General features: G+C 44.6%; 1 protein-coding gene across 1 annotated transcript in view; it reads right to left on the bottom strand.

Moving 5' to 3' along the window:
• Positions 1-213: 213 nt before the first annotated feature.
• Positions 214-14,254, bottom strand: part of GPR107 (G protein-coupled receptor 107) — a 79,538-nt gene continuing 65,497 nt past the window's right edge. The window contains exons 16-18 of the mRNA XM_063432429.1: positions 13,121-13,204; positions 10,421-10,548; positions 214-504 (exon numbers count right to left, since the gene is read on the bottom strand). Of these exons, the coding sequence (XP_063288499.1) occupies positions 408-504; positions 10,421-10,548; positions 13,121-13,204 (309 nt within the window). The 3' untranslated portion in view covers positions 214-407. The remainder of the gene's footprint in view (positions 505-10,420; positions 10,549-13,120; positions 13,205-14,254) is intronic.

The following is a 14,254-nucleotide window of genomic DNA, read 5'->3' as shown; positions in this document are numbered from 1 at the left end:
CAGGAGGTTCAGAAATATGTTTTGTTTTTTTTCTGCAGGGGTGCAACAGTGTTCTTGCAAAAAGTGCAACAGAGGAAATGATAAACAGACTCTGTATGTGGCGCTGGAAATAATCCCACCCCAAAAGTGGGTAACTACAGCTTGCTCTAAAAAACAGTTTCTCTTTTACAGCACGTGGAAGAAAATGCATTTGTTTTTTTTTTAAATAAAAAAAAAAAAAAAAAGGAGAGGAGAGGAGCATCCAAAAACACTTGCATACAGGTGCTTTCTGTAAAGGAACATTTCTTTCTTTAGTTTAGTTTTAGTAGGAAGTGAGGCATTAACCGTGTCCAATTTTGACCCACTTGTTTCGACTGACGATAGAAGTAGAAAATAAATTAAAAGTGAGTTGGTTGGAGTGTATCGGTTCATGCTGATGTATCCCACTCAGATCGAGGCTCTGAAGATCCGTTGATGATCTTTTTGAGTTTCTTCACGCCTGAAGTTGCCCCTGTTGTGGTTACTCTGTGCAGAGATAAAAAGGTGCCAAAAGATTATTACCAGCATTTTATATAGTGCCAACATATTCTGCACAGTTTTACAATTATAGAATATTTGAAGGTCCTGCAACAAAAATTGAGGTAGCCGAATATCGTTGGGTGCCCAAGGACACGCACTGTCAAGGTGGTCTGACCTGAGTTTCCCAGATTTATGGCATTAACACTGTTCTAACCAGCTGAGATTATGGGACATGACAAAGAAAGACAGATTATGGTTAACAAGCTTAAACATGTGTTTTATCTTCATGAATTGCACTTTATGAAACACCTGTTTTCATTTTGGGTTTTTTTTTGGTGACCGAGCCGCTTTAAATACAATAGGTAACCTGTCCTTGCACGGCCAAACGTGTGTACTGAACAAACCCTTTTAGTCTATGCAGAGTTAATCTGTCATCCTTCTATAAAAACAAGAACATTGGCTAGGCATTAGAACACTTACATGAATTGTGGATTAGCATACAGAGATTTTTTTATTACTATTTAAATCAGAACCTTTCTTTGTTAGAAGTGAATTGTTTAAATATGAAGTGAAGGTCATAGTCAATGGAATATTGTATAACAAGGCAAATAAATCAGAAAAATCAAAGTTTACTGCAAAGAGGAGAAAAAACAACAACACACACTTGAAAAATAATATCAAAGTATTAAACAAGGAAAGATAGAGTTCAACTTTTTCCACACACATCCCAGGGGTCTACATATTATCCCACAATTTCATGACAGTCCTTTTATTGACAGAGGGAGACTTAGAGGCTGTGTTTAATTTGCCAGGAATCTAAGCCATAATTCTAAGATACTGTAGCTGGATATCAACCCCCTGAACTACATCAGCTCTGCACACCCTATAGGTGGGACCTTTTGCAAAATTTAGATAATCTCTATTGTACATTATTTGAAGTTACAAATTATATAAAATCTACTCTATGTAAGATAGGGGTGCCCAAAAGGTAGATCCCCAGATGGTTTAAAACAACAGTTTCCATGGTGATTTGTAATTCTAAAGGCACGCAAAGCATCATGGGAGTTGTAGTTCTGTTTGGGCCCCCCCGATGGAAGATACTGTATTGGTGGGGTTTTTAAGGAGACGTGATATTTGAACCCAGTTTTGTGTTGATCGGGACAAATATTTCAGACCTCTTCGGAAGGAATGAGAGTAGACTTCACTATCTGGAGTCATAAAACATAGGAGGGCAAATACATTGCATTACTAAGGATTGAGGAGAATTTGGCTACAGCCACTGTATATATACACACACAACTTTGTTTCCAGACCAACACAGGGAAACCCATAGACAAAAGGAGCTGCAGAGAATCAGGAATCAAATGACGCTTTTATGTTAGGAGAAACATGACTGGTCTTACTAAACTAGGACATCTGACCGGTCGGACACAAAACAGATGTACGGGCTGGTGGGGAGCAGAAGAAGAAGAAAAAAGTGATTGAGGAGGGGAAAAAAACCAAAAACACTCTTCTTAATGCAGACACTTTTTATGGTTACGTGAAATAATGTGCCAACTTATTAGACATATATTAAATATATAGAGTCTATTGCATTTTAAAGGAAGATTAAAAGCACCAAAACCACTACAGTTTGAAGTGACACTATAGGCACCAAAACAACTTTAGCTTAATAAAGCAGTGTTGGTGTATAGACCATGTCCCTGCAGTCTCACTGCTCAATTATCTGCCATTTAGGAGTTAAATCACCGTTTATGAATCCCTAATCCAGCTCCCTGCATGTGACTTACCCAGCCTTCCTAAACACTTCATGTAAAGTAAGCTCTAATGTTTAAACTTCCTTTATTGCACATTCTGTTTAATTTAGAATGTGTTATCTCTTGCTCTGCTAATAGCATCCAGACCCTGCAAAAACCTCCTGTGTGTGATTAAAGCTGAATTTACAGGAGATAAACTTCTAAAGCAAGTTTTTTTTTTTTTTTTTTAATTCTTTATTTTTGTTGTGCATAAAGGTAAAACAACGCGTATGTGGTACCCCAACGGCATTCCACATACTTTTCAAGGACAGTTATAACAGTGGGGTACATGGTAGTACTTGCACAATTTTATATTAACATGAGTGTTCCGGTCCATGACTAATTGCTTATATCTGGATATATTACGTGAGACAATAGATGTAGTTAAGGTCATGTATAGTGTTTATAGAATTATAGTATTACCAGCGCGTGTATTAATTAAGGAGCTCACGCTTTGACATAACGATAGGCGTTTAAGTGTTGTATGATTCTAGCGCAGATTAGATGAACTAGCAATATCCTGACATCACAGTACAATGCAGACTTTTTGAGCCCCCAGCATAGACACAGGTTGAATTAACTTGTCTAGGGTGTGTGTAAAGGATTGTCACCGCTTAGGTAGCTAGACCCAATGTTAAGCATACACAAGTATTTTTGCACTATCTGAATACATGAAAATTTGCACTGAGAGCCTAAATATAACTCACTAACTCCCTAAACAAAAAAGCTAAGTCAACGCTTATGGTAAACAAATAGCAGTAATAGATTACGTTGTGAGCTTGGTTTGTTTCAGGTACACCGTCCCCTTCGGCTGCCCCAGTCTCTCCGATGGCAGGAGTTGAGAGTTATGTAGGGATCTGCTCGGCAGGGCTGCTTGAGGAGGCAGGGGGTTAATTCGGTGCGGTACATGTGCAGCTCAATAAGCGTGCTTCATGTACTCCGCTGTCTGCTTGCCGAGGTGTGGGCGGTGTCCGTTCTGTTCCCAGGTATATTTGCAGGTGTACTGTGGGTGTAATGTGGGTCCCTCACGGGTATGAGTGCAGGCTCTTCCCAGCTCTCACGGCTAGCTGCTGCATTCCCACACGCTTGAGTGCGGCTTGATGTACTGTGTGGTAGACGCTGTTGGGCGCCGTCGCGTGTGCCCCTGCCTGCAGGAGAGAGCGTCTTCTCCTCCGCCATATTTTGGCGCGTTTGGCCTGACTGGGTGTGCGTTCTGGGCGGGAGAGGTATGGTGGCGTCTCAGGTGGGTCTGAAGCTCGAGCTTCACTTGTGCTCAGTCGGTCTGCTATTTTTCAAAACGCTTGAAATGTGGCGTCCAGCCGTGCTAGTATATCGGTCTCTTCTGTTGGGTCCGCTGGCTCGAGTGTAATCTCCGCCATATTGATTATAGCTAGTTTCTGCGATGTGTGCAGTCCGCTCTGCGTACTTCTGCCATGGATAAGCAGCTTGTGAGGGCTCCGGTCTCAACACCATCTCGCAAGGCCTCCGCCATTTTGGTGGCACTGCCTGGGGCGTGGGTCTGAGCGGTCCTGCTGCTTCGTTGTTTGCGCTTGTCGACGAGCGGGTCTCGAGAGTGTAGACCGGGATCACCCCCCCGGTCCAGAGGGGGGGGAACGGGGCCGGTATACCTGCGGGTCCGACTCTAAGCCCCGAACGGTAAGCGGCAGGGCAGCGGCCGTCCGCCCCACTCGCCTCCGGAGCAGGCCTTGGGAACGTCGGATAGGATTCCTCCTCCAGGGGACTGTAGCCTCTTGGGCCAGCCTCACCCCAGATCCAGGGCTCTCTGCCCGGCGAGGACCACCGTTGCTGGCAGGTTTTGAGCTAAAATTTGTGCAAATATAGTTGTTTCTGGCTTCAGGCTGCAGGAGCTGGTCTCGCATGCGACCAGCCAGCTCGGCGGTCCAGCCCCGCCCCCCTTCTAAAGCAAGTTAAGATCTGATTGAAAATTTTTTTTTTTCATGAAAGCTGTATGAGTCACAGCCAGGGGAGAAGTGGCTATGACTGCATAAGAAGAAACAAAAGTGATATAACTCATCAATGGCAGAGAATTGAACAGCAAGACTGCAGGGGCATGATCTATACACCCAAACAGCTCCATCAAGCTAAAATCTGTTTGATGCCTGTAATTTCTCCTTAAGGCAGTGGTTTTGGTGCATAGATATCCCTTTAATGCAGTGGTTTTGGTGCATAAACAGCAAGTTTCATCTGTCCACAAGCAACCCTTTTGTGGCTGTCAGACCTACTTAAGACCATTGAATTTCGAAAGGTCTTCATGGTTTTTTTAAAAAAATTCTTTATTTTTACTGTGCAGGTGGTTACATGTTATCACATACGCCATAACAGCGTGTCGCAAGGTTCACAAGAGTTAGGTAGTGGCATGGAAATTTGCACTTTTTTTTTTTATATTTATAACAAGCTTTGTTCAACAATAGACTGTGTGCACTTCTATGTATTGACATAAAGGTTATCAGGTATAGTGGGTTTATGTGCACATGTTTAAATTTGAAGATTAACAATGGTGTTCTGGCATTACATCACAATTTTGATGAATTCAAGATGATGCATAGTATCTTAAGACATACCCAGTGGATTACAGGACGCTGGTATTGAGCCTTATAAGGTAGCCAGCCCAGGATCTAAGGGCACAGATTTAACTAGGTGGCGTGTGTCGCGGTGGCGAGTCAGACCTCAAGTTAGGGGTGGTAGTAGTATATACGTAGGTAGTAAGAGAGAGCCCTTCCCTCCCTCCCTCCCTCCCTCCCCCCCCACCCCCCATATTGCTTATAACCCTGTAAACTGGACTAGGCAGTGATATTATGCTCACATACGTTCATATGTCAGGCTACTTTAGTATGTTAAGTTAGTTTATGTTAGTTTTGAGTCCTGCATGTTGCCTCGGTTGCCGTGTTAAGGGAGTAGTATTGTCCCGTGGAGCCCAGCATCCTGGAGCTCAGTTATCTCTGTCCCACCATGCCACACTTTGCCGAGATAGGGGAAGTCCTTGGGGTCTGTGTATATCGCTGATGGGGTGTTGACAGTGTAGCCCTGCAGTCTGTATGCTTTGCGACGTTTCCCGTCGTGGTGCAAAGTACATCCTCGTGGTTCCGTGCGGTGCAGGTACTAGTTTGCTGTGCCCTCGTATCTTCTGCTTGTTTCGGGCCTGCCATGGAGCTAGGGCAGAGCCTTGAAGTGCATCCCAGAAGGCATTAGTTGTGTTGCTTTTGCAGTGTTGCTTTTGCAGTGTTGCTTTTGCAGTGTTGCTTTTGCAGTGTTGCTTTTGCAGTGTTGCTTTTGCAGTGTTGCTTTTGCAGTGTTGCTTTTGCAGTGTTGCTTTTGCAGTGTTGCTTTTGCAGTGTTGCTTTTGCAGTGTTGCTTTTGCAGTGTTGCTTTTGCAGTGTTGCTTTTGCAGTGTTGCTTTTGCAGTGTTGCTTTTGCAGTGTTGCTTTTGCAGTGTTGCTTTTGCAGTGTTGCTTTTGCAGTGTTGCTTTTGCAGTGTTGCTTTCGTGTGGGTCTGCCTCTGGGTGCAGTGGGTAACCGGCAGGCTTGTGCTTGTGAGCGCTTAGTGTTACAAGCTGTGTTTTTTGCAGGCCCTCTTTGTGATTTTGGCGTGCATAGCGCCCGCCATCTTGTTGGGGTATTTAGTCCACGGCTCGCGATGGTGAAGCTGCCGGGTCCTGGTTGGCCTGTTGTTGTTGCCACTGGGTCGGGACTGGGATCACCCCCGCCGGCCCAGAAGGGGGGGGGGGGAAACGGGGCCAGGTTCGCACCGATCCGGGCCTCCGGTCGGGTGCTGCTGGGCAGGATAGCAGGGCGGCGGCCGTCCGCTCCACTCACCGCCTGAGAAGGCCCCATCTTGGGATACGAAGTCCTCTCCCCCAGGCGACTGTAGCTCGGGGAGCCAGCCTCTCCCTGGGTGCTGTGACCCTTTTGCTCCGAAAACCCATGCTGTCGGTCTGTATTTTCACGGAAAAACATGGTTTTGGAGGGTTAAGAAATGTTAGTTTGCAGGAGCTGCTTGTGTTTGCAACCTTCCAGCTCGGCGGTCCGGCCCCGCCCCCTCAGGTCTTCATGTTTTGGCATCTGCGTCAAATTCATCGCTATGAATTAACATTCCTTTAATGACTGATTTGATGTTATGGAGATAACTTAAAATGAAGCTATCATCAGACGTGAGTGTCTGATCAGGCATAATTAACTTAATTAGGCATGAGAATTAGTGTGGTTAATTAAGGGATTTGTTGCATTCCTTAATTTAATTTTGTCTGGTTCTTAACTTTTGTCCTCATCTCCTCTATTCTAGGGACATTTGTCATGCCATGTATCAGACCCCTGGTATTGGCAGTGATTGCTAAGCCTGCCAATCTGTAAATCTCATGATGCTCAAATGCTTATAGTTTAACAATCTTTATCTAAGCAGGAAGTACGAGAACTGGGTATTGAAATTATAGAGTGGAAACTGGCATGTTGTAAAACTGTGATCAATTAAAAATATTATGATTATTAAAAATGATATAGCATCAAAATATTCTGCAGCGCTTTGCAATTATAGAATGGGGATATCTGACAACAAGTAATTGGCATACAAAGTATCATCAGACGAGACATGAAAAAGGCACTGCTCCAATGAGCTTACAATCTAGGAGGAACAGATAAAGACACACCAGAAAAATAACAGCATTTCAGAGGAGAGGGTTGACTGGTGGATAAGATGCCTGTGTCGAAATAAACTACAACAAGGGAACAGTCGAAGGAGAGAGAGTGAGCAGGGCTATGGAGGTGAGAGACCTGAGCACGGCAATTGTAATGAGAGAAGTATCATCCAGGAAGACTGTAAGCTTTCCAGAAGAGGTATGTTTTCAATGACTTCTTAAAGAACTGGAGGCTAGGAGAGAGTCTGAGGGCACAGGGTTAGGAAATCCATAAGAATGGGGCAGCCCTTAAAAAAAATCCAGCAGATGAGAGCTGGCAGTGTGGGAACGAGTAGATGTCAGGAGAAGGTTGCTAGCAGAGCAAAGTGAGATAGAAGGAGTGTATTTGTAGAGGAAGCGTATTGAGGAGTGGAGATATTGAAGGATTTGTAGAGGTTAGTGTGAGCAGTTTGAATTGAATCCCAAAGGGTACAAAAGCCAATGTAATGATGGCAAAGGGGTGAGATATGGAAGTAGCTGCCAGTCAGGAAAATGAACCTGGTGGTGGCAGGCGTAAGAGCATTGAGGAGCACCAATTGAGACAGGCAGTGGGAGAAGGTGGCATCAGAGGAGGAGACGCTAAATGAGTGTCCAAAAAGATGGGATGAAAACCAGGAGTCCCAGAGTCCAAGGTTGTGGAGGCTTTGAAGAAGAAGAAGGTGGGTAACAGTATCAATGACAGCAGAGAGGTCGAGGAGCATTAAGAGAGAGTAACGACCTTTAGATTTAGCAGTGATTAAGTCAATAGTCACTTTGGTAAAAGCAGTTTCTGTAAAATGAAAAGAGCAGAAGCAGGAACAAAGATGGTCAAGGAGAGAGTTAGTATTGAGAAAGTAAGTTAGATGGGTAAACATAAGCTGCTAAAAAATCTGATGTGTGAAGGAAAGTAGTGATATGAAATGGTAGTTAGAAGCAGAAGTAGGATCAAGAGATGGCTTTTTAGGATGGGATTGACGATTGCATGTTGGAAGGAAGAGTGGAAGAGGACAGTTGACAGATTTAGGGATGGCACAGTATCACTAACAGATCATAGGACTAATAGCACCATAACTTTCCAAAGGTCTTATCGGGATCATCATGCATAGCGGGATTAAAGAGTGTTCAATCCGCCCAATGCTTTTCTATGAATTAACATTCCTTTAATGACTGATTTGATGCTATCAAGGTAATTATTACCAAGCGTGAATGTCTGATCAGGCATAATTGAGTGTGATAAATTAGGCATGAGAAAAAGAGTGTGGTTAATTACATAGTTGTCTAGGTAACTAAACAACAGACTAAAGTCCATGAAATTCAAGCTTGAGTCCCATTCTTTTATGTGGTTGATCCAAAAGAATTTCAATTACTCCACAAAATGGGAAAAAATCCTTTTTGACTCCATAATGGTAATCCGATTTCTCCTTGGATTAACAACTGTTTACATACATATCAATTATATCCTTGAATATTCTGTTTATGCAAAAAGCATCCAGGCCTTTTTATAAAATATCTATAGAATATAATAAGACAACCACTTTAAATAGATAATTCCACATCTTTATTGTTCTTACAGTAAAGAACTCTCTTTCCCTCCCTGTAAGCAAAAACGCCTTTCTTTTAGTCTCAACGGGTGACCTCTTGACTGTTGTATATTCCTGCTAATGAAATTAGGTCTAAACACATACGCCATGTGTAGACCTCAGTAATCACCTTCTTGTGGGGTTCACATGGGGATTCCCAACATACACTCACTGAGTGCATGACAGGGGCAGCTACGGGGAAGGGAAGCATTTTATCTGGGGTGTTCAGGATACAGAAAGCCCACAGTTGGGTGCAGAGGGAAGGCATGGAATAAAAGTTCCCACAATCCCCCCTGCTGTGTGTGCAGTCACCTATACTAGTAGTACATTAAGAGGTATTGCAATACTGCCCTATGTAGACTCGCTGGGTTATTTCTCTTAAATTACACACACACACACACACACACACACACACACACACACACACACACACACACACACACACACACTAAATACAGTCAGCACACACCACATAGAATACACTACGTACAGCCAGCACACAACACACACAATACAAACAATACAAACAGTTAGCCCATATCACAAATACACTGCCAACACACACACACACACTACACACTAAATACAGCTAGGACATAATACACATAACTTAAATACAGCCAGCACACACCAAGCACACCCGGATGCTATGGGAGGGCACAGGATGAGAAAATCAGGGTAATTCACAAAACTCTGAATCTTTGCAAAATAAATCCAAATGACAAAACAGAGGCAAAAATAGCCATGTTGTGACGATAGCAGTGTTAGAACATTTTTCAAAATTTGCTATTTTTGCCTCCATGCATCCATTCAGATTTTAATTTGTGAAAGTTCACAATTTGCAAATAGCCATCAATGTCCACGCAGGGGCCCACATCTTTTTGTATCTTTGTAAATTAAATAATTTTTTGTCAGGACAGACAAGTAGATTGGGCTTTTGCTTTAGTCTCATGGTCAAGTCAATTTTGTATATAAAAAATAAATAAAATCCACACCCCTAATTTGTATAGTGCTATTATACCCACCAGCAACTTTTTTTTTTTTACTAAAGAAAACAAATTCAGCTTTTCTAGACTTTTCTCATAACTAATGTTTTCCATGCCCCTTACTAATTTTGTAGCTCACCTCTGCACTTTATCTAGTTCTGCAATACCATAATTAAAAAGACACTCCAGACCCCTAAGGCACTTTAGCTTGCTGAAATGCTTTACGTATGAAGAGCGTGTCCTCTTATTTTAATTTTACAAAAAGTGCAGATTTCAATAGAAATTGTCACTTTTATAAATAAATCATGTTACACCCACCCACCCTGAGTGTCAAGCAGACAACGGGTTCTGTTACTTCCTGGTTTAGGTAGCTCAGTTGAGCTATATTCAAGAGGCAGACATTTCCCAGAGAACCTGCCTTGCCAAAACTTCTTGAGCTGCATATGGAAGTCTGTGAATGGACAGCCACAGAAAGTCTAGCCTGGAAAAGAAGAAAAGGGCCCGCAAAGGCAGACAATAGATCTGCAGCTTTTACATGAGGTTTCTAGATGTACCTCATTTGGGGTATAGCTACTAAACAGTAATTTGCAAATTATTATTAATCTTATTTTGTTTTTGACAACGAAGTGTCCCTTTAAGTGACTTTAACCATTTCACAATGAGCTGAAATGGTTACGGTGCTTAGGGTAACTTAGAAAGATTCATGCACACCAACACCACTCTAGCGACAGATGTACAGTGGGCATTTAGGTTATGCGTAGGTATTCTAACATTACATTGCTCTTCGTTTAACTGCAATATTTAAACAAACGCATCATCATTACATTTGCTATCGATTCTAGTAGCACAGTGCACATACGGAAACACATTTTAACCAAAATGCAAATACTTACACTGCCTCCATTTCCAAATCATCTGCATCTTCATCCTGAGGAAGCTGCAAGTAGGGGTTGTCAGATGCTGGGCGGAATTTGTAGCCGGTCAATACAAAGAATACAAACGTGGCCACTTCATCCAGAAGCTGCAAAGAAAACTCCCATTAGTATATTATTTTGAATACACACACACACAAAAAAGTCAAACCGATAGCAAATCATACATTATAATTGCCATGTGAAAGAGCAATTTAAATATTATTTTATTATTTATATAGCACCATCAGATTCCGTAGCGCTGTACAATGTGTGGACTAACAGACATGTAACTGTAACCAGACAACTGGACGTACAGGAACAGAGAGGTGGAGGGCCCTGCTCAATGAGCCTACATTCTAGAGGGAGTGGGGTATAGTGACACAAAGGGTAAAAGTAGGGGTACGAGGTAGGTGGTTAGAAAAGTATTCACTGAGGGCTTAGTAGGAAATTTTGACAGTTGCAGGAGAGGAGTCATGAGGGGTGGGGGATAAAAACAGTTTAATTGATATGCTTTCTTGAAGACGCGAGTTTTCAATGATTTTTGAATGAATGGAGACTGGGTAAAAGTCTTACGGAGAAGGGAAGGGAGTTCCACAGAGGAGGTGCAGCCATGGAGAAATCTTGGATGCGAGCATTAGAGGTGGGAGTACGGACAGAGGATAATAGTGATAGTCTGGCAGGCATAGTACATTCCCAAGTTGAGATATACAGTTTTAACCTAGTTATTCTTTAGCACAATAAGTAAATTGTTGTTGAATTTTTTATATTTGCGGTGCAAGAAACGATACAGGTTAACCTGCAATGCCACAACGACAAGAGCAGGCAAGACAAGTTACATGACGAGACAATGCACAATTTTATAATAAGAAGAGATTAAGCAAGGCAAATGTGTCTAAAACTCTGAATATATGCTGCAGTTAAGCTATTCAAGATACAAATGGAGTTTTCTGAATAGAAAATGCTTGGAACATGCTAGGCAGATATGGGGAGGCAGAGACTGTTGGAGTTGAGCTATCCACTGTGGTACTAAATGGAAGGAGAGTGATGTGTGATGTGTGGGGGGACCATTAGTGGAAACAGGCTGGGTTCATGGCATATCAGACCAAACATGGTACTTATGCAGCAAATAGGCTAGTGTCAGGTTTATATTATGTCAGGCTAGGCCTTCACATCTTAACTTATTCTAGCGGGATGTTGCTTAGCGAGGAGACAGGATTTTAGGCTATAATAGATCTTAGGAAAACAAAATAAGCGTATGCGTTATGTTTAACTAATTGGAAGGTGTTCTACCCAGCGCTCCAGCCAGATTTAACTTAAGAGTCTCAGTGCATCACTCAGCCCACGCCAGCGGCTGGTATGGTGTTGGCCCCCAGAGTGGCCTTGTCAGAGTTGCCCAGAGGTAATGTCCACAGGTCGGTATCGTTTCTCCCAGTCAGGGTCTGTGCGCAATGGCCACTGGAGACAGGTGGGTATGTTGTGTTTTGGCGGATTCGCCGTTCCGTTCGGGTGTTTCCACTGCGTCCCAGTTTCCTGCCTCTCCGGGCCTTAGTGAGAGCCCTCGCCTTGTGTCCATGGAGCCTCCCAATCTCGGTGGTTGGCTCGGGGGCCCGCAGGTTCTCCCTGTCCCGGGTGTCCCCACGGGTGTATGGACGGCATGGAGTGAACTCCTGGTGGGCTCCCAGCCCAGAATGGTGTCGGGCAGTCAGAACAGCAGTTTCGGACGCCCTCTTGGTAGGTGATGCTGGCTTGATTTCTGTCTTGGTTTCACAGGCTTCCCTCCGCTCTAGTGCTGGTAGGCCCAAGTTGCTCTGCTTCAGTTGCGGTTCGGCGGCCATTTTGGTAGCGCTGTGCTGGTTGCTCATGTGTCGCTCGCTTGTCTGTAATGAGGTAAGCGGTTGTAGTCTGGCCTCCAGCTTGCGACAGAAATTGTCAAAGATTGCATCCAACCTCTGTAGGGTCCCATGCTGTGGGTCTGTAGGCTTGGGGGGACGCATGGCATCCGCCATGCTGGTTACCGCTTCGTGTTGCGTTCTTTTCAGTGCAGTCCCCCACTGCACCCTCTCTGGTCTAAGTTTGCCTCCCTGATGTGGACCGCGATCACCCCCGACGGTCTGGGGGGGGAGTAACGGGGCTCCTGCTTGCTATGCGCCGGCATCTTGTGGCGCCGGACCGGGAGATCGGCCGCCTCTCCCGCTCTACGAGCGCCAGGCCTCATGGCAAAAGTCGGTAGGCCAGCCGGCCTCAGATTGGTTGCAGACCTCAGTGTCAGCTTAGTGCCCCTTTGTGGGTCAGGTAAGTCTATTTGGGTTGCCAGTTTTGAGTTGTTTAGGGCCATAAATGAGAGAAATTGCCCAATTGTCTGAGGAGCTCTGCAGTAGCACGTCTGTCTTCCATGCTGGTCAGGCCCCGCCCCCCCCACAATAAGTAAATTGAAATAAACTGCCCGTCGGATGTTTCTCAGTAAGCGGACCATGACATTTACGTATGGCTCTTCTACATTTATTTTACCACGGACAGCGTGCACGGAACTGCTTCGTCTTAAAAGTAAAATATTGATAGTATGTGACCACTATGTGTTATCTATATATGCACAGAGATGGAATACAAGCAACTCTTACTACAAGAAGAGATAATCAAACTGTTTTTTATTTTTTTTGACAGGAATTGTAGCAAACTGACCTGGTACATCCACTTCCATTTGAAAGGGACAGCAACCTTGATGAGAATTGCGATGATCCGAGTGAAATAAATGAAGCAGACAATCTGAGGATTAGAAAAGTAACATTTGCTTGTGTTAATTTCACAAAAGAACTCACGATAAATCTGCTGATTTGTAAAGAGTCAACAACGAAAACGGCAGTTAAAACATGGATGTGTCTGCGGCACAAGGTTATAATAAATAAAAAAAAAAAATGGTTTTCTGATTAGGTTTTGGGAAAATAGTTTGGCACTTGCATTCCAATTAACTAAAGAGTAATACCCTGGATATGAGAGAGGGGGGAGAGAGAGGGGGGAGAGAGAGGGGGAGGAGAGAGAGAGAGGGGGAGGAGAGAGAGAGGGGGGAGGAGAGAGAGAGAGGGGGAGGAGAGAGAGAGAGGGGGAGGAGAGAGAGAGAGGGGGAGGAGAGAGAGAGAGGGGGAGGAGAGAGAGAGAGGGGGAGGAGAGAGAGAGAGGGGGAGGAGAGAGAGAGAGGGGGAGGAGAGAGAGAGAGGGGGAGGAGAGAGAGAGAGGGGGAGGAGAGAGAGAGAGGGGGAGGAGAGAGAGAGAGGGGGAGGAGAGAGAGAGAGGGGGAAGAGAGAGGGGAAGAGAGAGAGAGAGGGGGAAGAGAGAGAGAGAGGGGGAAGAGAGAGAGAGAGGGGGAAGAGAGAGAGAGAGGGGGAAGAGAGAGAGAGAGGGGGAAGAGAGAGAGAGAGGGGGAAGAGAGAGAGAGAGGGGGAAGAGAGAGAGGGGGAAGAGAGAGAGGGGGAAGAGAGAGAGAGGGGGAAGAGAGAGAGAGGGGGAAGAGAGAGAGGGGGAAGAGAGAGAGGGGGAAGAGAGAGAGAGGGGGAAGAGAGAGAGAGGGGGAAGAGAGAGAGAGGGGGAAGAGAGAGAGAGGGGGAAGAGAGAGAGAGGGGGAAGAGAGAGAGAGGGGGAAGAGAGAGAGAGGGGGAAGAGAGAGAGAGGGGGAAGAGAGAGAGAGGGGGAAGAGAGAGAGAGGGGGAAGAGAGAGAGAGGGGGAAGAGAGAGAGAGGGGGAAGAGAGAGGGGGGAAGAGAGAGGGGGGGAAGAGAGAGGGGGGGAAGAGAGAGGGGGGGAAGAGAGAGGGGGGGGAAGA

This window comes from Pelobates fuscus, chromosome 9, assembly GCF_036172605.1.
Source record: "Pelobates fuscus isolate aPelFus1 chromosome 9, aPelFus1.pri, whole genome shotgun sequence".
Lineage (NCBI taxonomy): Eukaryota > Metazoa > Chordata > Amphibia > Anura > Pelobatidae > Pelobates > Pelobates fuscus.
The sequence above is the reverse complement of the archived record's forward strand: the minus strand, read 5'-3'. Positions and strand labels throughout refer to the sequence as shown.